This window comes from Typopeltis vanoorti, chromosome 3, assembly GCF_054136105.1.
Source record: "Typopeltis vanoorti isolate ZY-2024b chromosome 3, IOZ_Tvanoo_1.0, whole genome shotgun sequence".
Taxonomy (NCBI): Eukaryota; Metazoa; Arthropoda; class Arachnida; order Uropygi; family Thelyphonidae; genus Typopeltis; species Typopeltis vanoorti.
Genome location: NC_143551.1, coordinates 103,024,004 through 103,036,298, shown reverse-complemented (window position 1 = coordinate 103,036,298; position 12,295 = coordinate 103,024,004). Strand labels below are relative to the sequence as shown.

Sequence of the window (12,295 nt, the reverse complement as noted above, 5' to 3'; positions counted from 1 at the left end):
ATTGCTTGAATATATTATCTTGTAGTCGAAGAATCTCAATTGTTTTTGTCTTCTCAGTTTTGTAACATGAATTATGTCAACATTGTAAATCTGTGATTCTTCTGACAGTTACACTTATTTTGTGTTGATGATTTTTTTTAACACTGATTTGTGCCTATTTTGATCCTGCTGATGTTGAGTTTGAGTTTATTCCAGTGTTCCACTGGCTGATGTTTGCCTATTTGCTCTGGTTCCTTAATGAAAACAATGTTTTCATTAAGGAACTTTGTTTATCCTGTGAATGTCCAAACCAACATGATATTTCATTTTGTACCATCATTAGGTTTAAACCAATAGAGAAAATAATTTGGTTGGCTAAATCTCAAATTGCCATTCTATTCCCATTCATAGATAAATACTAATGAGAAGCAACACTACAAGTCCCAGTCTTTTCCCCTCATCTTCTCTCATTTATCTAACTTTGAACCTTCATCGATGTTGTTTATTCATTATTTTTATATTATTTAATTTTTACATAATTTAAATGTTCAAGACAACGTAGGCCTCCAATAAGCATGAAGGTGATTTCGGACTGAGAGCAATAAAATTCATTTCACATTCATTCATATCCTACTTAAGTTCTGTTAAAGTAGGATATAAATTTCAGAATTGCAAACATCCATCATGTCAATGGTGAGATTCAACCCCCCCCCCCACCAGGCTGAAGATGGGTATAAAATAGGCACGGATAAGAAGAGCATGCCTATTTTATAGTATTAAATTTAATATCTATTGCTATTGCAGCTAGATTAAAAAGGGATGATGGGGGGGATAGCCTCAAGGAGAATGAGTTATGTTTGTAATGTAAGAAAAATCAGAAATAAGGGAACTACTTTGTAGCATTAATTGAGTCAGGTAACCACTTAGCAAATAAGTCAAACTGATAATTAATTATTTATTATTATTATTATTATTATTACGTGAGTCCAAAGACTCATCGAGCGAGGACAACTACTCTACAGCATTTTGTCTCCACTACTTAATCCACCAACGCCATCTGTTTCCCCACCACCACCACTAGTATTTTTTGTCTGTAAATTCCATGTTTTCTGAGGGCTGATTTATTTGTATGCAGAATGAAAAACCCAAGGAGATTGGTTAACTCACCTTCAGAAGAAAAAAAAAAAAACATATAAAGATTCTTCTCTTCACAACAAGAAACAAATGTAGGCCTTTTCTAATCAAAGGGTACACGGTACCATTGTTCTCCCAATTTTTCTACAGAGGTTCTTTTATAAAAAACCAATGAGGATGGGATTGATTGTCATTAATGAATTAATTAACTAACTGAGTCTATTAGAGAGCAAAAGGAAAGGGTGAAAGAAATGATTGTTGTGGCAGGTACGAATGATTTGAAAGGAGATAAAATGGAAATGATAGAAGACCTGAATAATTGTTTGAGGTAGCAAAAGAAAAGAGTGAGAGAGTTAGAATGATTAGTCTTTTGCCACGGTATGACAGTGAAATGTTTAAAAGGAGGGCTATAATTGCGAATGACTTTATGCGTGGGTTATGTATGACGAGTGGTGTGGAATTTGTGGAGTGAGTTTGATGGACGAAAGGATCTATATAAGATGGATGGCTTGCATTTGAATAGCTACGGTGTAAGAAGACTTGAGAAAGTGTTGCTGAATGTAGTGGATGTGCAAATTCAGGGAAACTAGATTTGTTAAGGGGGGGGGAGTAGAGATACAGTCCTTATGGAGGCAGTTGAATGTAAGAATGAATATAATATGCCAGAGCAAATAAGGACAACAAATCTGAGTGGGATAGTTAATATAAGGCATCAAGGTAGGGTTGGGGCTAATGGGGGTCTTAAATTCATGTACACTAATACTAGGAGTATTAGGAACAAGAAGGAAGAGTTTTTGGCCATGGTTGGCACTTCCAGACCACAGGTTATAGGTATTAGTGAAACATGGCTGACTGTAGATGATATAACTAGTGGGATTGAATGTGATGGGTATAGTGTGTTCAGGAATGACAGAGAGAATAAAATGGGGGGAGGAGTATTGTTGATGATAGCTGATGAGCTCCAGCCAAGGAGAATAGAAGTTGAATTGCAGAATAGAGAAAAGAGCACATTTGAGGCCATTTGGTGTGAGATTGTGGCTAGCAGAACTAAATATACAATTGGGTGCTGCTATAGACCAGGTGATGGAAAAGATGGTAGTGACAGTATGCACAAGCAAATAGAAGAAATGGATGGAAGGAGGGTGATTGTTATGGGAGATTTCAACTATGGTCGCATTGATTGGAGTGAGGAGAGGACACATGGGAGGAAGGAACTGGATTTTATGCGGTTATTAAGGGATAACAACAGATGCTATCTTTGGGTTACGACAGATGATGGAAAAATATCGAGAGAAACAAAGGGAGCTACATCTGGTATTTATTGATCTGGAGAAAGCATACGATAGAGTGCCACGGCAAGAAGTCTGGAGGTGTCTGAGGGAGAAGAAGGTGCCGGAGAAATATGTCAGGTTGGTGCAGGAAATGTACAGAAATGTGAAGACAAGTGTTCGGACCTGTTTGGGACAGACAGAAAGTTTTCAAGTAACAGTTGGCTTGCATCAAGGGTCAGCATTAAGTCCATTTCTGTTTAATATTGTGATGGAGGTGGTAACAGAGGAGGTGAGAGAAGATGCACCTTGGACAATGTTGTATGCAGATGACATCTTGCTGTGTGTAGATACAAGAGAAGAAGCAGAAACTAAACTGGAAAGATGGAGAAAAGTACTGGAAGAGAGAGGTATGAGACTGAGCAGAAGTAAGACAGAGTATATGTGTTGCACAGTGGGCGGTGGCCAGGAGACAGACCTGGAGCTGGAAGGAAATGTCATCAGGAAGGTGAGAGACTTTAGATACTTAGGTTCGACAGTGGAAGAAGATGGAGGAGGTGAGAAGGAAGTGGGATGCAGGATACAAGCAGGTTGGAGGAACTGGAGGGAGATGGCTGGAGTGTTATGTGATAAGAAGGTGCCGATCAATCTGAAAGGCAAAATTTATAGGACAGTAGTGAGGCCAGCTATGACATATGCTATAGAAACTGTGGCCCTGAGGAAAAATAACATCAGCAGGATGGAAGTAGCAGAGATGAGAATGCTTAGGTGGATGTGCGGTGTGACCAGAAAGGATCATCTGAGAAATGACTATGTCAGGGGAACAGTGAAAGTTACGAACTTAGGAGCGAAAATACAGGAGGCAAGGTTGAGATGGTTTGGTCATGTGATGAGGAGGGAGGACGAATATGTGGGAAGAAGGGTCATGCAGATGGATGTGCAAGGAAGGCGGAAGCGTGGGCGGCCAAAGAAGAGATGGAGGGAGCTGGTAGAAGAGGACTTGAAGATGAAGAACTTGGATGTGGTGACAGCCCAAGACAGGAAGGTGTGGAGGAGACTCATTATCAACAGTGACCCCACTTAAGTGGGAGAAGCTGCAGAAGAAGAAGAAGATTAAGGGATAACTATCTGCGACAGCATGTAATGGAAAATACTAGGGGTCAGAGAGTGCTTGACCTAATAATTACATCTGAGGATTTGGCTGTAACAAATATGACCACATTGCCACCAATCGGTGAGAGTGATCATAGGGTCTTAACTTGGGAGGTGGCTAAAGGTGTAGAATTTTCAATTAAGACAGGGTACATGTGGAATTATCGGGCTGGAAAGTATGACAAGCTTAGGAGTTTGATTGGTTCAGTGCCATGGTATGTACAACTGCAAGGACTAGAAATTGATAGTGCATGGGAGGTAGTTTAGAAGTGCTTGCATGAAGCAATGGCTGACTGTATACCTAGAGTCCGAATAATAAATCAAGTAGGGGTTAAATGGATGAATAATGCCATTAAGCTTGAGTTGCAAAAAAAGAAACAACTATGGAGGGAATTTAAGGAGAAGGGTGACCGGCAGGCACATGAACAGTATAAAGTGCAGGCCAGAAGGGTGACGAGTGTGGTAAGAAAAGCAAAAAAGGATTACGAAAGAACATTGGCCATGCAGGCTAAAGAGAATCCTAAACAGTTTTTTAGATATATAGCAAGTAAAAGGAAAAATGTACATGGCATATTGATTTTAAAGAATGCCGATGGTAGGGAGGTAACTGAATCAGTTGAGATAGTTGAGTTACTGAGTGAGCACTTTGCAAAAGTATATCATCCAGGTGGTGACATTGCAGAAACGAATAAACCAGTAGATTATACGGGAATTGTGGTTAATGAAGTGGAGGTGAGTAGTCTATTGCATAAGCTCAATGTCAATACATCTGTGGGATTGGATGGTATACCAGCTCGTGTTGTACGAGAAGCAGCTAAAGAATTGTCAGTACCCTTGACCATTTTGTTTAATTTGAGTCTTGGGTCTGGGTTAGTCCCGAGCGGGTGGAAAGAGGGGAAAATAGTTCCACTGCATAAAGGTGGTTCCAAGACTGCTGTTGTAAATTACCGACCGATTAGCATATCAGGAATCATTGTCAAGGTCTTAGAGAAATTAGTCAAGAAAAGAATACAGGATTGGATAGATGAAAATGGGATATTGTATGGGGGACAACATGGTTTTGTGAAGGGTAGATCATGCCTCAGTAACTTCCTCAAGTTTTATAACACAGTGACGGCTGAACTGGATAGGGGTAATGGGTTTACAGTGATACTACTGGACCTTGCCAAGGCCTTTGATAGGATACCACATGGAACCCTAATCAGTAAACTGGAGCAGATGGGTATAGATATAGGGTTAGTGAGATGGATAAGAGGGTGGTTGAAGGAGAGAGATCAAAGAGTGGTTTATTCAGGAGTGGAGTCTAAAAGACATCTTGTGACTAGTGGAGTGCCACAGGGCTCTGTTCTTGGACCACTGCTTTTGAATTTGTTCATCAATGATATTGGAAAGGATCTGAGAGGAAGTGTTCACTTGTTTGCTGATGATGCAAAGTTGGGTAGAGCAATTGTGAGTGCACAGGATGTCAAAATTTTACAGGATGATTTGGATAGTTTGGAGGACTGGGCTAGGAAAAATGGATGTCAGTTTAATGTGGCAAAGTGTAAGGTTATGCACTTTGGGGTGAAAAGAATAGCAGCAGTATATCGCATTGGTGGAACCATACTCCAGGAGATTGATGAGGCCAGGGATTTGGGAGTGTTGGTGGATAGGGAGTTGAAGTTTAGGGGACACATTGCAAAAGTAACTAAAACAGCTCACCAAATCACTTGGCTTCTGAAAAATACTTTAACATGCAGAGACGAACAAGTTGTTGTTCCTCTGTATCGAGCCTTGATAAGACCCTATCTGGACTTCTGTGCCCAGCTATGAGCACCAGGGTTTCTTCGTGATGGGGAGGAAGTGGAGAGGGTCCAGTGACGAGTGACCAAGATGATAGCAGGTCTGTGGAATGAACCTTATGAGAATAGGTTGAAGATTTGTGGGTTGCAGAAATTGGACGATAGGCGAAGGAAGGGTGATATGATTGAGACATTCAAATTACTGAAGGGTTTTTATAAGATTGATCCTGAAGATATTTTTGAAAATATGACTGGTGGTGGGAGGACTAGGGGCCATGCATGGAAGCTGGGCAAGAGCGTGGTTGACAAGGGTGTTAGAGCTAGGTTCTTTACTTGGAGAGTGGTAAATGAGTGGAATAAGCTTCCAGAATCTGTTGTGGGTGCTACGACCGTGAATGAGTTCAAGGCAAGGAATGATAGATACTGTGTTAATGTTGAATAGTTGTTCTTGACATGATGTTAGGGCCTCCCTCGATGAGTCTGTCGACTCCTTGGAGTTTCCCGGAACAACAATAATAATAATAAATAATAATGTGTAACATTAATTAAAACATGTAGACATGCAGGTATGTATTATTCATTAAGAATATGTATGCGTGTATGTATTATCCATTAAGAATTCAAATATAAACTGCTCTGCATTAAACAAAAACATTCATTTGTACACTAAAAATTTGATTAAATTGACTTCCTTTTGCAGGTTATTCCTGTATCTCGTAGATGTGCTTCTGTTTGTACTCCAGTCTATGGGCCTTTGATAAATATAACAGGTTAGTTTTAAATTTTTATTTCTTCAACATTATGAATTTTTCTGATTTTCTCTTGCATGGTCATGATGGAAGAATCAGTTCTGTCTCATCTCATCTTCTTTTTACCCTCTTTTACTTTGTGTTGTCCAGGGTTTATTAATAATCATTGGACCTCAAACCATTCACAGGATAAGGTGGTCAGCCCTACGCCCTAGTGTATCCTTTGTCCGTAGTGTTGAGTTCTCAAGGCTGGTTTGCCTGCTTTGCAGAATGAAAAACTCCAGGATAAACTGGGGGGAAAAACCCTACTGTCCACACCCAAGACCGACTAACTATGGCTGAGGAAGATCCTTCAGCTCCTCACGTCACCGACAGGAATCGAACCTAGGACACTCCTTCCCCAGGCATATGGTTGTGAAGTGCATAGTCACTAGGCTAACCTTGTGGACCAAATCAGTTCTGTCTCAAATAAAATAAAATACTCATTTATTTCAGGAAAAAAAGGTTGGTGTTTCATTAATTCCACTACTTATCAGTAGAGTTGTTCAGAACCCTACCAGTGAGGTCTGCAGGAGGTTTCCACTTGTCATACCTAAAATTCATTTAAGCTTTGAGCAGATTTAAGGATGTAAAAATCAGAACTACATTGGTGGATTAAAGAGGGTAGGGGAGTCAAGGAAAAGAAGAAAGCCTAATCACAAGTAAGCCAGCTTGTGTTCTGAGAAACGACATAAGATAAAACTAGTCAAACATCATGGAAAGACTTTGATAAGAACTTACAAAATAAGAAGGGGCAAAATATTCAGACAGCTGTGGAAAAAGCACAAAAATGGAAGAAAGAGTATTGTGAAAGGAAAGAATTATAAAAAAAAATATTATTGAAACGAGTATTGGAAATGGAATCAGAGATGAAGCCCACATGAAAACTGAACATAAAGATATTCTAGATGACTGGAGGAAAGATTGCTTAAATGAAACAAGCAGTGACAGCACAGTGGTAGAATACATTCAAGAGAAATACAGTCAGGAGTACACATGAATATTTGTAGAAAAAAGCTATCAAAAAACTAAACTTGAAATGTTGAAAGGCATTCAATCAGAATGCTAGATGATATTCAACCAGAAATACTCAAATATGGAAGTATAAAAGTTTTTAAGTGACTGCATTGCATAATTCAGAGGGTTGAATTCCAGATAATTGGAATAGAACTCATAGTTTCTCTGTTGGGTTCCTGGTAAGATTTCTGCAAGTCTACTTCAGAAACGACTAAGAAAAATTGGGAAGGGAAGGGAAGCTTGGAGAAGAACAAGCTGAGTTCAGGCCAAATAGAGGTTGTAAGGATCAGATTTTTACTCCAGAACAAATACTTGACAAATCATGGTAATATAACAAAGATCTGTATCTAAGTTTTGTACTCTGGATAAGGTGCCAATAAAAAAAAAAAGCTGCTCAAAATGCTACAGATATGCAGTGTAACTGGGATATTATATTGAGCAATATGCAGTCTATATTTGAATTGTAAGTCAATATTTAAAATTGAAGGAAGCATAAGATGAATTGATGTTAAATCAGATGTAAGACAAAGATGCACATTATCTCCAATGTTATTCATCATCTATATGAATCATATTAAGAAGGAAAGTGGTAGTAAATCTGATATCAGGATTGGAGATCTCATCTCTTAATTTAATGCAGATGATGTTATATCCCTTAATAAATCCAGTACAAATCTGCAGGATTTCCTAAATAAACCTGCAGTAATAAATTTGATATGAAAATCATCAGTAAGGAAGACAATGAAAATAGGCAGAAACAATTGAAACATAACTGTATTCTGAATGGAGAATCTATAGAACAAGTGAAACATTTCAGTTATTTAGGCACATTTTTTAGTGAGGATGGCACATTTAAATGTGGAATTAACAAAACATAGAAAATTAACAACAGAATTAAATTTGGTATGGTAGAAAGTCAACTGAATAAATTGATATGGAATAAAAGAGAAATTACTCAAAACACTAAACTAGCTGTATACAAGACAGTATTCAAACCAATTCTAAGTTATGGATCTGAGAGCTGGGTTAGAAATAAAATACTTGATCAGAGACTGGAGACCACAGATATGAGAGTTCTGAAAATGATAGGGAAGTAAATGGATGGCATCATTAGCAGGATTACATTAAAAAATGAGGATATTAGGAAAGAACTTGACATTGTTAGTATTCAGGAATGTGTTAGCACAGCTAATATTGGTGGTATGGTCACTTAAACAGAATGGGAGAGTGAAGGTTACCAAAACAAGTGTTCTTTTCTAGGATGGCAGGAAAAGACCCAGAGGGAGCCCAAGATCTAGGTGGAATGATACAGTAAGAAGTACCATAGTAGACTGAAATATAAGATCTGATAATATTGGCATCCTGACAGAAAACAGATTGGTAATGATGTAACTCTTCATGTAGTACTATCAGGAATTTGATGATGAAAACTTACTTCATTGAGGATGATATACTGCTGGGTAGAAATGGAGGATATAAAATTTTCCAGAAGCACTGGAATGTAAAAAGGGGATGGAGTGCTGTTAATGATAGCAGAAAAATTTTGTCTGCTAAGAATGGAAGTGGAAAATAACAACATTTCATCCAGGATGTTGATAACCAGCTGTACTCATTACTTGCATACATGCCTGAAGTTTAGCCCCCAGATCGTACTTATGTGTTATTGATGAACCAAGGTTGTGATTAAGGTGTTTTTTTTTTTTTTAATCCCTTGGCATTCTCATTCTGATGTATTGTATTTTTATTAGAAATTTCTGACATCTTAAAGTAAAAAAGTGAGTTTGATTATCTTTCTGAAGAAGATAAGATAACAGAATTTACTGGTGTAAAGATTTTGAAGCTATTTGATGTGTGGTTGATGGGATGCCATTATAGAATAAGGGCCTATTGTGAGGACAGCACACTGGATTACAGTGATGTAGTGGATAGATTGAGGGAGTGTAACTTGCAGTGCCTTCTGAATAAAAGGAAAGGAGATATGATCGAGACATTAAGTTGGTAAGGGGCTGTTATCAGATTAATGTGGAGAAGATTTTTTATAGTAGAGGGCAATTGAGTAGATCAAGAGGCCATCCCTGGAAGCTGTGTAATAAGGGCATGAGCAAGAAAGTGAGGTGCAGGTTCTATGCATAGAGAGTAGTTCATGAGGAAAACATTCCCTGAAAATGTTAATAGGTTTAAGATGGCATTCAATCTTCATGTATGAGTGTGTGGACTTCCTGCTATGAGTCCTTTCACTCCATGGAGGTCTGATATTAATAATTATAAGAATAAAATATGATAATACTTGTCAGTTACGTCCTAGCATGCTATTTATATTCTATCTGCATCTCTCTGATTATTGTCTCTTATTTTATACCTCTTCCTTGATAGCCTCTTTTTCAAAATACAAGTACACCACTGTATATGCATCTCCCCTGTCCAAGGTATTTTGTTTTTTAAATTTACTGTTTTTCGAATATTATTAACATCCGACCTCCATGGAGTCAGAGACTCATCGTGGGAGGTACACACAATGCTAATCCAACCATGCCTTAGAACGATTCAATGTGTCTACATTCTCACTCACTCACTCTCTCTCTCTCTCTCTCTCTCTCCTCTGCTCACACTCTCTTTATACAGTTTTCAATGGCCTCTTGTTCCATTTCTCCCCCCCCCTCTCTCTCTCTCTCTTGTTCTATGAAAAATCATTTCTATGTCAACCTGAGAACAACCCCAACTAGCTCTTATATATATCCCAATCATACCCCCCCCTCTTCCTCCTATTCACGAGGCTTTAACAATTTACAATCTGTCTCCATACTCCAGATTCCAAAGACCATTGACAACCTTTGTGAATCTCCTCTGGACCCTTTCCATGAAAAATCCCTTCACAAAGGTTGTCAATGGTCTCCATACTCCAAAGACCGTTGACGACCTTTGTGAATCTCCTCTGGACCCTTTCCAACATATCCTCATCACCATGAAAATCCAGAGACCAGATCTGTGCACAATAATCCATACGAGGCCTGATCAAAGTCTTATATGATGCCATCATAACCTCTTTATCAGGGGTGAATGCTGGTCTTGAAATTCACGCTTGTTCTTTTATCATTCAAGGAATGAGAGGTGCGATTGAAGTCTGATTAGCGTAAGAATGAATTACTGACCATTTAAAACTATATATTTAGAAATGTATGTACATTTAATCATACAAATACAACATTTATTTTACAAATGATATTCTATCTTTTTCAATTTAGCTACTTGAATACAAATTCTACCCTTCGGTTCTTCTTTATGAACTGGTCAATAACATCATCATAAAAAGTTGGTTGTAACTTAATTTTCCCAAGCAACATGCACACTTGTAAAGGCTGGCTGAAGCTCACTGGCTGGAGCTACTTTGACTGCATATAGCCTGTGTTTAAGAAGGGAGCGGAAATGGCTATGTGCGTGCATGAAATCACAGTGCTGCTGCGAGGACCTGGAAGCTCTGACAACCGAGCAAGCCAAGGTAGCTTTAACTAGACGAGCGAGCATCGGTCTTCGATACACAACGCAAAGCTCAATTATTGCCGTGCAAGCTTAACACGTCTTCTGTCTACAAAAATAAAAGCCTAAATGGAATGCTTATAAATGCATGCATTTATTAATAAATAAATATTACTTCTTTCTCAATTAATGAGCTTGCGCAGCAAGCATGGAGAATTCACCACTGCTCTTTATATCTGCATGTAAGGGTCCTCTGCATCATTGCCATTATCCGATGTGATGTCTTCACAACTTGTGCAGTGTTGCCCCTGAATTTCAGGTCCTTGTCCACCATTACTCCCAGATCTCTCATTTCCTCTACCTTCTTTAAAGTTTCCAAACCAAGCATAAACTTTGCATCCCATTGCTGCTTACCAAATCTCAAAACCTTACACTTTGCAACATTAAACTGACAGTTCCACTTAACTGTTCATTCATGCAATCTATTCAAGTCCTCCTGCAAGGCCATAACATCTGCTTGACTTTGCATTGCTCCTCCCAGTTTTGCATCATCTGGAAACAGCTGCATATCACTAGTTAAACCCATCCCACTATCGTTAATATACAAATTGAACAACAATGGTCCCAAAATTGATCCCTGCAGTACACTACTAGTGACCTTTCTCTTATGGGATACTTCACCGCCATATACAACTTTCTGATACCTGACAGTCAGTCACTGATCCAACTGAGAAGTCTGTTATCTCAATCCATCTGTTTCAATTTATTTAATAGTTTGTCATGTGGGAGCCTATTAAAAGTTTTTTCAAAATACAAGTACACCACTGTATATACATCTCCCCTGTCCAAGGTATTTGTCACCTTGTTATAGTACATAAGTAAGTTAGTAAAACATAATCTCTCCCTTAACAAACCCATGCTAATAACCACAAAGAATACTGCTGTTTTCAACCAAATTCTTATCCTACTTCTGACAATCTCACTATTTACTTGTTATTTACTCTCCTAACTTGCCGTTTGACTTTGTCACTGGTAAATATTACTATTTCTCAAGCATTTCTTTTGTCACTGATATCAATTTTAGCTGTCTTTTGAGCTTTTTCCTAATTACTTGCTCTGTAGTTTGATGTATATCTTCACTTCACCGATGATTGTATTCTTGGCCACCAGATCAATATTTTATGACCACTCTCTTTAAAGACAGTAAGAGTATTATGGAAGAGTATTATGGAGGGATATGGACATAAGAAACAGATGGAAAATATACTTTGAGGGACTTTTGAATGAGGAAAATGCAAGGACTCACAGAGGAGATGGGCAGCCTTCTGAGGGGATGGTGCAGAACATCAGTAGAGTGGAAGTGACGGAGGCCATGAAGAGGATGAGGAATGGAAAAGCGGTGGGCCCCGACAGAATTCCAGTGGAGGCATGGAAGGCACTGGGGGAAGAGGGAATTGACCTGCTGTGGGACCTGTTCATGAAAGTTTGCCAACAGGAAAATATACCCGAGGAATGGAGGGAGAGTACTCTTGTTCCCATCTACAAGGGTAAAGGGGATGCACAAGACTGTAAAAATTACAGAGGAATAAAGTTGATGTCCCACACAATTAAGATCCTAGAAAGGGTTCTTGATGGTAGATTGAGGGAGGAGGTGGAGATTGCAAAGGAACAATTTGGCTTCATGCCTGGTAGATCAACAACA

The 12,295-nt window shown here is 38.7% G+C and overlaps 1 protein-coding gene across 3 annotated transcripts in view; it reads left to right on the top strand.

Annotated features, from left to right (window-relative positions):
* Positions 1-12,295, top strand: part of LOC150108435 (uncharacterized) — a 292,118-nt gene that overhangs the window by 221,283 nt on the left and 58,540 nt on the right. For all 3 annotated transcript variants that reach the window (XM_090390777.1, XM_090390776.1, XM_090390778.1), the window contains exon 9: positions 6,015-6,084. In XM_090390777.1, coding sequence (XP_090246903.1) covers positions 6,015-6,084 — 70 coding nt within the window. The remainder of the gene's footprint in view (positions 1-6,014; positions 6,085-12,295) is intronic.